This window comes from Oncorhynchus masou, chromosome 21, assembly GCF_036934945.1.
Source record: "Oncorhynchus masou masou isolate Uvic2021 chromosome 21, UVic_Omas_1.1, whole genome shotgun sequence".
Classification (NCBI taxonomy): domain Eukaryota; kingdom Metazoa; phylum Chordata; class Actinopteri; order Salmoniformes; family Salmonidae; genus Oncorhynchus; species Oncorhynchus masou.
This window is the reverse complement of record NC_088232.1, coordinates 935977-948933: the sequence shown is the minus strand read 5'-3', so window position 1 is coordinate 948933 and position 12957 is coordinate 935977. Positions and strand designations below refer to the sequence as shown.

General features: G+C 42.7%; 1 protein-coding gene across 1 annotated transcript; it reads right to left on the bottom strand.

The window, feature by feature from the left end:
- Positions 1-3681: 3681 nt before the first annotated feature.
- On the bottom strand, positions 3682-12461 carry LOC135507567 (ATP-binding cassette sub-family E member 1-like). Its single transcript, XM_064927085.1, has 19 exons — positions 12325-12461; positions 11356-11509; positions 11049-11134; positions 10832-10929; positions 10594-10711; positions 10208-10345; positions 10012-10081; positions 8345-8441; positions 8164-8253; positions 7761-7882; positions 7142-7215; positions 6739-6886; positions 6598-6657; positions 6139-6197; positions 5784-5894; positions 5367-5509; positions 5037-5159; positions 4547-4658; positions 3682-4361 (listed from the first exon to the last, which is right to left on the bottom strand). The coding sequence occupies exons 2-19, from the start codon at positions 11456-11458 to the stop codon at positions 4314-4316; spliced, it is 1800 nt and encodes a 599-aa protein (XP_064783157.1). The 5' UTR covers positions 11459-11509; positions 12325-12461; the 3' UTR covers positions 3682-4313.
- Positions 12462-12957: the final 496 nt, after the last annotated feature.

The window sequence follows — 12957 nt, the reverse complement described above, 5'->3', positions numbered from 1 at the left end:
ACCTCAGACAGAAAAACCTTAGCCTACTTGACCTTTGACTCATTACCTCCTTGAAAGTTAAAAAATAAAAAAATAAAATAAAAAATGGACAAGAGACTTGGATTCTAATCCTACACCCACACAGGTATTCTAATGGATTCTGTATGAAAAACCCTCTGTGTCTGCATAATCTCTATGAGTCTCACTGGGCGTTTCCTAACCCGACCAGCAACTGACCTGGCAGAGTTATCACTACTTTTAACCTGTTCAACTACAACCACCATTGGTGGGTCACTGTCCACAGTCGGTGGGTAGTCAAGGTCAAGGGTTCTGGGACTGTTGCTGGAACTTGTGCCACCAGCGGCATCTTCAGAATGCCTTTCTTCCTCAGGATGTTCAGACATTTCTTCTCCAAAGGTTAGCTCTGACATGCTTGTGCCACCAGTTGCACCCTCAGAATGTGGTGAGTTCTGAGGGTCCCTCGCCAGTGGCCCAACTTCCAGCACGTGGGGTCTCTTTTTCAGAGGGCTCCGACTGTGTTTCCTCCGAGGTCTGTCCTGATACCCACACAGTCAGTCCTCTCACCGATGTCCATTTCTGGTATATCGTTCATGGATGAGTCCTCCATCTCCTCACGGTCTCCCGTATTAGGTGTCTCCAAGGCAGTGTCAGCGAGAGGCAAGAAGTTTACAGGCATTATCAGATTATGGTGGACCGTTTTCTCCTGGCCAGTCGACATGTTCTGTATCTTGAAGATGTGGATGTCACTATTCTTCTCCGTAACAATTTAGAGGTTGTTCTCCCAACTATCCGCCAGCTTCCTCTTTCCACGTTCACCCTTATTCGCCAGCAGCACCCAATCACCGACCTCCACTGGAGCTCCTCTGATCTTCCTGTTGTAGAGGCCCGCATGCCTCTTCAGCTGTTTGGTTGCCGACACCTGTACCGTCTCCATGGCCTCCCTCAGGTCTCTCGTCAGGGACTTGATGTACTCCTCATAGTCTACAACCTCTGAGTCTTGCAGCACAGTACCAAACGTCATGTCGACAGGCAGACGTGGGGTTCTCCCAAACATCAACTGGAAAGGGGCGTGGCCCGTGGTTTCATGGACTGTACAGTTGTAGGCGAAGGTCAATGACTTCCGCTTCTGGGGCCACCTGTGCTTCGCTCTTGTAGGTAAAGCCCTGATCATGTTTCTCAGCGTTCTATTGAACTTTTCGACTCCCCCGTTCCCCATCGGATGGTAGGGAGTTGTGTGCGACTTCTGGACTCCTGAAGCACTCAACAACTCAGCAATCAATTTACTTTCAAAGTTGGCCCCTTGGTCAGAGTGGATACGAGGAAAACCATACACACAGAAGTTGTTCCACAGCTGAAGGCTCAGTCGTGATGATTTTCTCCAATGGAGCTCTGGCCTTTGGCTCGGGGGCCTTACTGAACACACACCTTTTGCAGGTCTTGACATACTCTCTCACATCCGACTTCAGACCATGCCAGAAGAACCTCTGTCTCGTCAAGTACAACGTCCACTGTTGCCCCTGATGACCAGCTTCATCTTGGACACCCTTCAAATAGTACACCCATTTTCAGAGTGAGCTTCTCCCAGGTCTTCAGAATCCACAGAGCCTCGAGTGGTTCATGGCCACATTCCCTCCTAGAAGGTCTACGGCCCCTGTCTACGTAGAAGACAACTCTGGCGAGTGCATTAACAACGTCCGCCAGGAAATCCACAGACACATCCTCCTTCCTAAGACTAGGTGAAACTGGCTCGAATGCACTGAGTTGAGGTAGCTCTAAATCATGTGGAAAGCGCAACACTTGCCTGTGTAATTGGCCTGGCCAGAGGTGTGGAAGTAACTGGAGAAATAGCTGCCCCCCCTAACCACTAGCAGTGAAGGGTTAAACATGAGAACTCCCCTACCTCTGCCAAAACGTTCCATTTAAAAAAAAAAATATATATATATACATGTTATTTAAATATGAAGTTAAAAAAAAATCACAATCAATATGAACACTTCTATAAAATCAGCTTCAAGATAATGCATTGAAAATAACAGTTCAGTAGTAGTTTAACAAGACCAAGAATAAACACTGAAAAGTAACAAGAAACGCCTTCATAAATAGTTGTCGCCACCGTGTGGTAGAAAATGGCATCGCCCTCACGACTGACCATCCAAGATATAAAAATGGTTTTAACCATGTTATGAGGCTATATAATGTTTGTTTACATTTACAACGTTCATAAACATTGGAATAAAACAAGCTAATATTTTGGGTTCTAAGCTCATGAGGCCTTATAAATTATATTCTTCAAAAAATCAATGGATATATAATTCTAATTTATAAATCCAAAAATGAATGTAGCCACGACAGACTGCCCCTTTAAGTCTATCAAAGGTGTACAAGTTCAAGCATGTGTCCATTAGGACAATGGAGATTTTAAATGATCAGCATGAATTACATTGAGCAATAAAAGCCCCTTTCATTCCATAGGCTTGGATCCGCACTATGCAGTTGTTGCAAGAGCACATTTTTCATTGGCTGTCCACTGGTTTCAAAAGCAATGATTGATATGTAGCTTAAATTTATTGAAATCAACCATTATTGGGTTAAAATATTTAGATTAGTGAACAGCCATCCACAACCCGTAAGGCGCAAATCACTAAATGAGAGCAGCAGTGTGATTCACATCAATGTGCTATGTAGCTATCAATAATACGTGATCTACGGCGATACGGATACTACACCACTGCTGTCATCCTTGCCTCCAAGCGTGTATTCAAATTGGTTGCCGACAGCAGTCGCACAATTGGAAGACAGATTTTTCTAGGCTACAGTCCAAGCTATTCCTACTCTTTTCCCACGATCCATCAAACACATTTGGTGTGTCAAGAAACACACTTAAAGTAGACCTTTTTTTTTCGATGTTGATTTGAATGTCATTGACAAAACAGAAGTGCCAAAGATTTTTCGCAAATAACCTTTCTGAATTTAAAAGTAATCTAGTTTTTCTAAAGTATCTAATTACAATATTTTTGCTGGTAATGTAACGGATTACGGGTCGTTTTTTTGTAGTCCCTTACATGTAACCGATTACATTACATGTAATCCATTACTCCCCAAAACTGTGCATGTCAGATTTCAATACTGGCAGATGTCATAACGTGGGAGGTTGCGGTATTCCTACACCGAGAAATGTGTAATTTAACAGAGGCTCTCTATTTGTCTGCCTCTTTAGTCCAGGGTGTCGTTGCGAATGTCAGACTGCGAGCCCCTGGTGAGATTTTAAGACTCCTACATGATAGTTGGTTTAGGCGATTTTACAGCTAGCTAGCTACTTCACATGCTAATATTAACTTGGGTATTATTGTATGTAGCTACGTTTACTAGCTTGCTACCTAGCTCGCCAGTCAGCCCATAGAGCGTTGCAATTTTTGTAGTTGACTTGAGCTGCAACAGATTTCCACATGTTGCTACCAACCTTGTAATGACAAAATAAATAGTTGTTCACAAAAAAAAACATTCGAAGTGTTATTTAACACTGCAAATAAAAGGAATTGTGGTCTTGGGTGGATTTTCCTTTAAAGCTGTATGGCAACGTAAGAATTGCTCTGTAAATGCTATAAACTGGATTCTTAGTCTGGAGGACAAATTGAATTGTGGAATAACAAATGTCATTAACTATAACACATTGACAAGAACTGTATAGAGACACTTTTAATTGTAGAACCGCAGAATATGAAGGTACATTGCCTTTAATTCCAGTAAATAGGTTATGTATTACTTCAGATGTCCATTTTCTGATGGAGAACCAACGAACTGCAGTAGTCTGCTGCTCTCTTGTGGACAACCCACAATTTCACCTTTAAAAAACTCCACCATACTCAGGAAATGGTGTTTATTCATAAGATACTATTTTAAAATTACATGAATTGAATGACTCTTTGATAAAACACTCCTTTGGCTCCCAAAGGTAGGTGTGTGTGGGCGAGTTTGTTTTGCATAGCCCTGTGCACACGGGTGGTTGAAGATTCACTTTAGGACCAATGGTCTAATATGTAAACCCAGTGCACCAGGCAATGCAAAACAAACTCACCCTGTGTGTGCACGCGTACGAATGACTCTGGTGTTCCACCCAGGTTGGGTCTCTAAGCCATCAGCCCAAGAGGGGGCCAGTAGGGTAGGGCTACGTTCCAAATACCCACACTAACATCACTTAGAATGGAGCAATGTCGCATGGAATGCCAGTGTGGGTATTGGAACAGCCATACAGGTGTCAGGGCTTGAGGAGGATGGACATGGAGGTCTCTCTGATGGAAGGAGGGTTTGGTCCTTTAGTCGTCCAGGAAGAAGTAGTTCCCACTCTTCTTCTGTTCACAATCCTAGATATATAACATATAGATTGGGTTACAGAGGAGCCACAATACTAGATATAAAACAGATTAGAGAGCAAATGAAATAAAATGGAGTGATGCTGAATGAAATTACTGAAAGTCAATACGTTTACTAAAGGCACAAAAGGGATGTAAATAAAAATGTAGGTTTTAAACACAGCATTTCCCTGTACCTTTATGGAATTCATCTTGTTGATCCTTGGTCGGAAGTTGTTGGGGTCTCTCCTGAACGTTATCTCCAGCTGTGATAGGAACTTGTTCATCCCTGCGAGTAAGGTCTGTGGCCTGAGAGGTCAAAAGATGATGGGCCCGTGTTACACAGTTGTTTAAGAGCTAAACATGGGTTCCTAACAACCCATATCTTAGCATGATTTCAGTCTGTCTTGTCATGAAAATACCACTTCGTCAGACTGGAACATCAATTTCAGTCAGGATTTGACAGTTTGCTTAAAAATCACCCAATAAGCAGTTTGAAGGAGCTAAGAGTTCCATCAAGTTAGAGGAAGAAAACAATAGCCACCACAGATAACAGCAGATATTAATAGCCACCAGATAAGAACAGCAGATATTAATAGCCACCACAGATAAGAACAGCAGACGTCATGCTGCTGGGTAAATCAGTGGATGAGACTCATGCCAAATGGATGGGGACGGTTAACGTACGTGTTGGCAGCGGTGCTTCGCGAGGGAATACCGTCAAACACAATGACGCGGTCAGCCAGATAGGTGGCCATGATGAAGTCGTGCTCCACCACAAACGCAGTCTTCTTGGCGTGGAGGATGAATCTACAAACAATGAATGTATCAAAATCAATGGTGTCCATTAAGGTTTGGGAGGTTGTAGGGTTTCTGTATTTCCTGTCAAACAACATATTCAGGGTTTGTGAATGGTACTGCTGTGAGCAATGTACAGCACGAGGTGGATCGCTTTGCTGGAGGTAGAAGTTCACCCAACCCTAACCACAGATCTAGGATCAGAGTGTGTGTGTTTACCTTTTGATGACCTTGGCACACACGAGACGCTGCTCAGAGTCCAGGTAGGCGGAGGGCTCGTCTATCAGGTAGACATCAGCTGGTTTCCCCAGACACAGGGCCATGGCCACCCTCTGCAACTCTCCTCCAGACAGGTTCTGGACCTACAGAGACAAGCAGGGAGGTGCTCATTAGACACCAAACGGAGGAAAATGGACTGAAACAGGGAGTACCTGGACATGTCCAATAAGAAATGCTTGCTTTCATTCTCTGGTCCAGTGTGCATGGTCCATTGGGGCACCGTGTAGCAAAGTGATTTGCATCAGACATGTTTTATTCTGTTCTTAATGGACAAGTTCAGGTAGTAGTAATGCCCCATTGCGCACCGTTGCAAAACATTCAATGAGAACTGAACACAACCCAGAAAGCACAACTTACGTCCTGGTCGATGATGCTCTCAATCTGCATAGGCTTCATAACGTCAGTCACAAACTGGGGGTGAGTGTAGGCGTCTCGGATCTTCTCATGGAGCAGAGCCCGCACACTACCCTACAGACAGAGGACATGAGGAAGTTAGTCAGGGGCTGAGGGGCACACTACCCTACAGACAGAGGACATGAGGAAGTTAGTCAGGGGCTGAGGGCCACACTACCCTACAGACAGAGGACATGAGGAAGTTAGTCAGGGGCTGAGGGGCACACTACCCTACAGACAGAGGACGTCCTCATGAGATGAGGGGCAGGTGTCTGTTAGAGGTGTGTAGTTGTCAAGGCAGTGACTGGTTGGTACTTACTTTGAATTTGGGGCTGATCTTTTGGGGTTTGTAGCTGACGTTCAGGATAGGCACTTCCCCTTTGGAGGTAATATAACATTTGTAGAAAAAAATGGACCGAGAGTGTACAAAACAATACCTAATATTGTGTTGCACCACCCCCTTTAGCCTTCAAAACAGTCCCACTTAAATATTTTGTCTTGCCCATTCACCCTTTGCAAGGCACACATACACAATCCATGTCTCAATTGTCTCAAGGCTTAAAAATCCTTAATTAACCTGTCTCCTCCCCTTCATTTACACTGATTGAAGTGGATTTAACAAGTGACATCAATAAGAGATCATAGCTTTCACCTGGTCAGTCTGTCATGGAAAGAGCAGGTGTTCCTAATGTTTTGTACACTCAGTGTATATTAGAGTACATGGTTCCAGCAATTAGACGATGTGAAGAGGATCTAAAATTCGTCAAATGTTATTTACCCCCTTCATCTGGTTTCAGACGGCCAGCCAGCATTCTGATGAACGTGGTTTTGCCCGTCCCTGAAAGAGAGGATTTAGAAATAACACATTATATGGAACTTGGTTGAGAAAGACACACACACTCCTCCCCCGCCTACTCACCATTCTCTCCCAGCATGACCATGATCTCAGAGTCAGTGAACTCTCCTTCCAGGATCTCCAGGGCAAAGTCTCCCATGTTCTTCTTCATGTGGGGGTACTGGTAGTGGCACATCCTCTTGATCTCCTCCTCGTTGGCCGTCTCCGCCACCTAGTGTTGTATTACTACATTATTATGAACTGGACGGTTCGAGCACTGAATGCTGATTGGCTGAAAGACCACATTCCACAGGTAAGACAAAAAATAAATACTTTTTACTACTCTAACTACGTTGGTAACCAGTTTATAATACCAATAAGGCACCTCTGGGGTTTGTGGCACTGCGTTGCGTCGTGCATAAGAACAGCCCTTTGCTGTGGTATATTGGCCATATGCCACTTATCAGGCTTAATTGTATCACATTACCTTGAACACCAGCGATATCTCCCTGAAGCGCAGATTCTCCGTGGGCACATAACCGTCCAGGAAGATGTTGATGCCTGGAGAAAGGAGCGGAGGAGGCCTGGGGTTAGAGGTGAAGTAGTCAAGTGAACAGGACAGGTGTGCATTGGGAAGATATCCATTGGTTGTAGTGATATGCTCCACTGACAGATTGTGAAAAGCTGTGTTACCATTTGGAGGGTAAGTGACAGAGGGGTGGTCTATGGGGTGCTGCGCTAGGCTACGGCCTTAAGGCTTTGAAATGTCTGTACCAGTTGGCTCTGCAGCAGACCCATTAGAGTTAGGTCCTAGTGGGGGTTTACTGTAGCAGAGATCAAGTTGAGACAGATCTTCATTTGTTTTCAGACTGTAGCTTGCCATGTACTGAGGATATACTTTATCCATTGACATCAATGCAAATAATAATAATAATAAAGTACACATACCAATAGCCAGGGCATCATTGTGAATGAAGTAAGAGGGTGGTAGAGGTAGTTTCGCCTTCCCTGACTCCAAAGGCCACAGTGACCGCTCCATAAGCACTGGACACGCCGTACAGACAGCGTGGTGTTTATGGTGGAGTATGAAGTGTTTAGGGTCCTACCTTCTCTAACTCCAAAGGGCATAGTGACCACTCCATAGGCGCTGGGCACTCCGTACAGACAGCAGATGAAGTCAGACAGGTAGTCCAGCACACTCAGGTCATGTTCCACCACTATGATGTATCTGGGAGATCAGACAAAATAAGAGTCAAGAGTCTACAAGACAAGAAAAAGCTGATGGAAGAATAGTGGATAATATTCAAGTAGGCATGAAACCAAAAGTAAACCAAGTGAAATACGGAGGAACTACCAGGTTGGTGTTTACTAGGAATATAGCAGTACTGCCTGAATTTGTCCAATGAGAAAGTATAGTTTTTCTTTTTCCGTTGCAAAACGCTTTGCTACTGTATGCCCTTTTGAACAGGACCCATGTCTCTAATGAGAGCATCATGTAATGTAACATACCTGTCTGGGGAGATGAGGGAGCGGATGGTGACGGCAGCTCTTAGACGTTGCTTAACATCTAGGTAACTGGACGGCTCGTCAAACATGAAGCTGGAAGGAACCACATAAAGAGAGCCGCGTTAAGAACCACAACATATTCAGTCTTGGACGGCTTCCACTGAAGCTGGTACTGTTGACTTACATGTCTGCTCTCTGGATGCAGACCACAGCGATGGCAAAGCGCTGCAGCTCTCCTCCTGATAGGTCCTCCACATTCCTCTCCCTGAGATGAGTCAGATCTGGGACAGGAGAGATTAAATAAACAGCTGGCCAAATTGTATATTTTACTGACTGTAGAAGTGGGTCAAGTAGAGGTCGACCGATTAATCGGAATGGGTGATTAATTAGGGCCGATTTCAAGTTTTCATAACAATCGGCATTTTTGGACACCGATTATGGCCAATTACATTGCACTCCACGAGGAGACTGCGTGGCAGGCCGACTACCTGTTACGCGAGTACAGCAAGGAGCCACGGTAAGTTGCTAGCTAGCATTAAAGTTATCTTATTAAAAAGAACAATCAATCTTAATATAGTCACTAGTTAACTACACATGGTTCATGACATTACTAGTGTATCTAGCTTGTCCTGCGTTGCATATAATCGATATGGTGCCTGTTGATTCAATGATAAATTACAGCCTATTTCGCCAAACGGGTGATTTAACAAGCGCATTCGTGAAAAAAGCACTGTTGCTTTTTTGCACCAATGTGTACCTAAACATAAACGCCTTTCTTAAAATCAGTATATATTTTTTAACCTGCATATTTAGTTAACATTTCCTGCTAACATGAATTTATGTCACTTCTCTTGCGTTCTGTGCAAGCAGTCAGGGTATATGCAGCAGTTTGGGCTGCCTGGCTCGTTGCGAACTGTGTCAAGACCATTTCTTCCTAACAAAGACCGTAATTAATTTGCCAGAATTGTACATGGAGTTGACATAACATTGAAGGTTGTGTAATCTAACAGCAATATTTAGACTTAGGGATGCCACCCGTTAGATAAAATGAGTAACGGTTCCGTATTTCACTGAAAGAATAAACGTTTTGTTTTTGAAATGATAGTTTACGGATTTGACCACATTAATGACCCAAAGCTCGTATTTCTGTGTTATTACATTATAATTAAGTCAATGATTTGATAGAGCAGTCTGACTGAGCGGTGGTAGGCAGCAGCAGGCTCGTAAGCATTCATTCAAACAGCACATTCCTGCATTTGCCAGCAGCTCTTCGCTGTGCTTCAAGCATTGCGCTGTTTATGACTTCAAGCCTATCAACTCCCGAGATTAGGCTGGCAATACTAAAGTACCTATTAGAACATCCAATAGTCAAAGGTATATGAAATATAAATGGTATAGAGAGAAAGAGTCCTATAATAAGTACTTCTTACCTGGGAATACTGAAGACTCGTGTTAAAAGTAACTTAAATGTTAGCTTTTTTACATGGCACATATTGCACTTTTACTTCTCCAACACTTACTTGCATTATTTAAACCAAATTGAACAGGGTTCATTATTTATTTGAGACTAAATTGATTTTATTGATGTATTATATTATGTTAAAATAGTGTTCATTCAGTAATGCTGTAATGTAATAATAAAAATATGCATATATAATTTTAAAAACGAACGATTAATCGGGATCGGCTTTTTTTGGTCCTCCAATAATCGGTATTGGCGTTAAAATCATAATCGGTCGACCTCTAGTCAAAAGGAACATTTTTTTCAACATAAATGGAAACAGTTAGGATTACATATACACAAATTATAGACAAGAGAAAAGACAAGGTGAGAAACCAATCTAAACTTACCAAGCTGCTCACAGACGATGGTCTCAGTCTTGGAGTCGTCTTTCCTGCTCAGAATGGAGCCCACAGTCCCCTAGTGGCAGAACACAGCACTACTGTTAGCCCGTCAGACAACAATTCTGTACAGATCTGTGTATCTGGAACGCACCAATTCTATCCCCGCATTCATTTCTACAGGTCTGAACCCACACCCACTGACCTTGACAGTCTTGGGGATCTGGTCAACGTACTGGGGCTTGACGATGGCTTTCAGGTCATCCTCCAGGATCTTGGTAAAGTAGTTCTGGAGCTCAGAGCCACGGAAGTAGGTCAGGATCTCCTGCCAGTCTGGTGGAGCCTGGTGGAGGAACGGGAGAGAATTGAGCTTTTGAAACTAGGGATAAGAGCGATGGTAACACAGCAGTGTTTTAGTAACTAGTTGCATTTCAGTCATTTAGCTGACATTGTAAGGTCATTCTGCTGACATAATTATGCAGATGGACTTAAGTGACCCTTTAAACATTGTAAAGCTAGATAATAATGTATTAGACATGTGGCTACATTCTCTACAGGGCTGTGTCATAAAACTAATAGTTACACACTTACATCGAACTTCCCCAAGTTAGGCTTCTGTTTTCCAGCCAGAATTTTCAGCGCCGTAGATTTCCCGATTCCGTTGGTGCCCACAAGTCCCAGAACCTCTCCAGGTCTGGGAATGGGTAATCTGGAATGGAATATGGCACAAGTACAGTCCATGGTTTCAAGAGAAACAAACACTCATTGAGTTTAGGCCTACAGGTCTATGAGACAAACACAGCTCTCTTTACCTTGAAAGGTAACCCACCTATGCAACTTGAAGGAGTTGGCACAGTATCTGTGAGTTGTCTCTTTCTCGAGGTTGCTTGGCAAGTTGACAATAGACAAGGCCCCAAATGGACATTTCTGGAATAAAAAAAAAAGTAGGTGCTAAGTAATCAGGACTGAAGGAAAATGCATAAAGAAAAAACTATTCGTCCACATCTCCTATCAATAGCGGGTCAGTCATTTTGTTACGATTTTACCTTGACACAGATGCCACAACCGATACAGAGCGATTCGGAAATCCACACAATTTTGCTCTGAGCTGTGACTTCTATGCACAGTTTGCCTGCAAGACAAAAAGATTACAAAGATGAATGACAATTGAGTCTTGAAAAAAGTCAACATGGACAATTTCAACTGTACATAACTTGAGGCATTATCGTTTAGGCTACTGCCTCAAGACCCGGAGGAATTAGTTATAGTGTATGTGTCAATGATATTATAATAGGCCTAGATTCTCAAGTACGAGGTTCAGCACAGTAGGAAAGGATGCAACACAAGTCTTACCCATCCGAACCACAGGGCAACTCTTTTTGCACTCTTGCCGGCATTTCTTTGGCTTGCATTTGTCATGATTCACAATGGCGATTCTGGTGTTTTTCTCCGACATTCTGCCTGCCTCTTGTCAATTCTTGGCGGAGCAGAATCCCTCCCCAGAGTACTGCGATACAGAGATATGAGAGTTTAGATCAGACAAGGGTTAGGCCTGTAGCGTCTGCAGAGACAGTGAGTCAGACTAATAACAGTTTGGATGAATGAATACAGAAATGGCCTGTAAATTACTATTTGTATTTATTATGGATTTCCATTAGATGCTGCCAAGGCAGTAACTACTCATTAAGGTAGTTATACAATTTTAAAAACATTACATTCACAACAGATTTCAAAACACATTAAGTGTGTGCCCCAAATCTGGGTGAGGCAAGAGAGAAGAATGTATCTAGCTATTTCTCTCTTGTATCCATCTCCCACTTCGAGACAAGAACTACAACTAGATAACGAGTAACACTGAAATATGAAACAATGATAGCGATTAGCAAAGAGACAGAGACTAGCTGAGCAGTGCGTATGCCACTGACAGTTTAGCTAGCTACATTAGCAAGTTTGTCAACTAACACTTAGTTTACCCTAGCTAGCTACGTTACCCTAACGGTCACTTCATCCAAATCAGCTGGCAGGCGACACTGTTGGTTATACAAACTAGCTAGCCAGCGTACTAGTATCAGTGACCTATAATTAAACATGTGATAATTTAAGTGTCAGTTATAAACTATCAAATGAACGAACAGCTGTCATGTGAAAACAGATGCGGCTATGATACACTAGCTAGCAAGCTAACGTTAGCTAGCTAATTGGCTAACGAACAGTGCTGACGTTTAAGCTAGCTCTGTTAGCTAGCCAGCTGGAAAAACAACCAATTAAAATGTTATTTAACAAGTTTGTCATTAACATAATTTATATATCAATCCAACTCACCCAGAAACACTCTTCTGGTGTTTCTGTCCTCCAGGTATGATATTTTTGGTTTTAAAGTGTCGTTTTACTACGGTGTTTTATTATACAACGTGTTCTCAACAGGGACAGAACGCCGGGAGAAAAATGGCGCTCCCATGCGTAAAGTTTAGCGACGTCCAGCCATACGTCGCTGTGACGTAGGTATCTACGATAATAAAAAGTGGGAGTAGGTTATTTGAGTTGATGGCAACGCAGAACATCTGTTTGACATTCATAAAAAGAAATTGAAGTGTATGATCAGAAATGTTTAATTGAATTTGTGAGGCCTTCAATGTAAACTCAAGCTGATGTATAATTTTACCTCTGTAAGATACAATGGCTTAATTTAATAAATAAAAGTGTGTCAATGGGTTCACCATGCCATCAAATGAATAAAAGGGAAATATGTTACTTATCGAAAACAAGTTATTTTAACTACATAGTCCCATTGATGCTAAGATGTTTAGAAATATGAATCATAATGTATTTATCATATAGGAACATTTATTTTGAAGGCATCTCTGGCTGCAGTGCAACTGGTGTCTTCAATGTCGTGGCAAATACTGTATCAAAATGCAGAATGAGACAAAGTGAGTATCCTTAAACCACCATAGG

Bases quoted from the DNA above. Each gene is read 5' to 3' on its own strand.
- LOC135507567 (XM_064927085.1), bottom strand. From the start codon at position 11,458: ATGTCGGAGAAAAACACCAGAATCGCCATTGTGAATCATGACAAATGC. The intron at 11,135-11,355 runs GTAAGACTTGTG...TTTGTCTTGCAG, and splicing joins TTGCCCTGTGGTTCGGATGG to GCAAACTGTGCATAGAAGTC. The intron at 8,254-8,344 runs GTAAGTCAACAG...GGTTCCTTCCAG, and splicing joins TGCATCCAGAGAGCAGACAT to CTTCATGTTTGACGAGCCGT.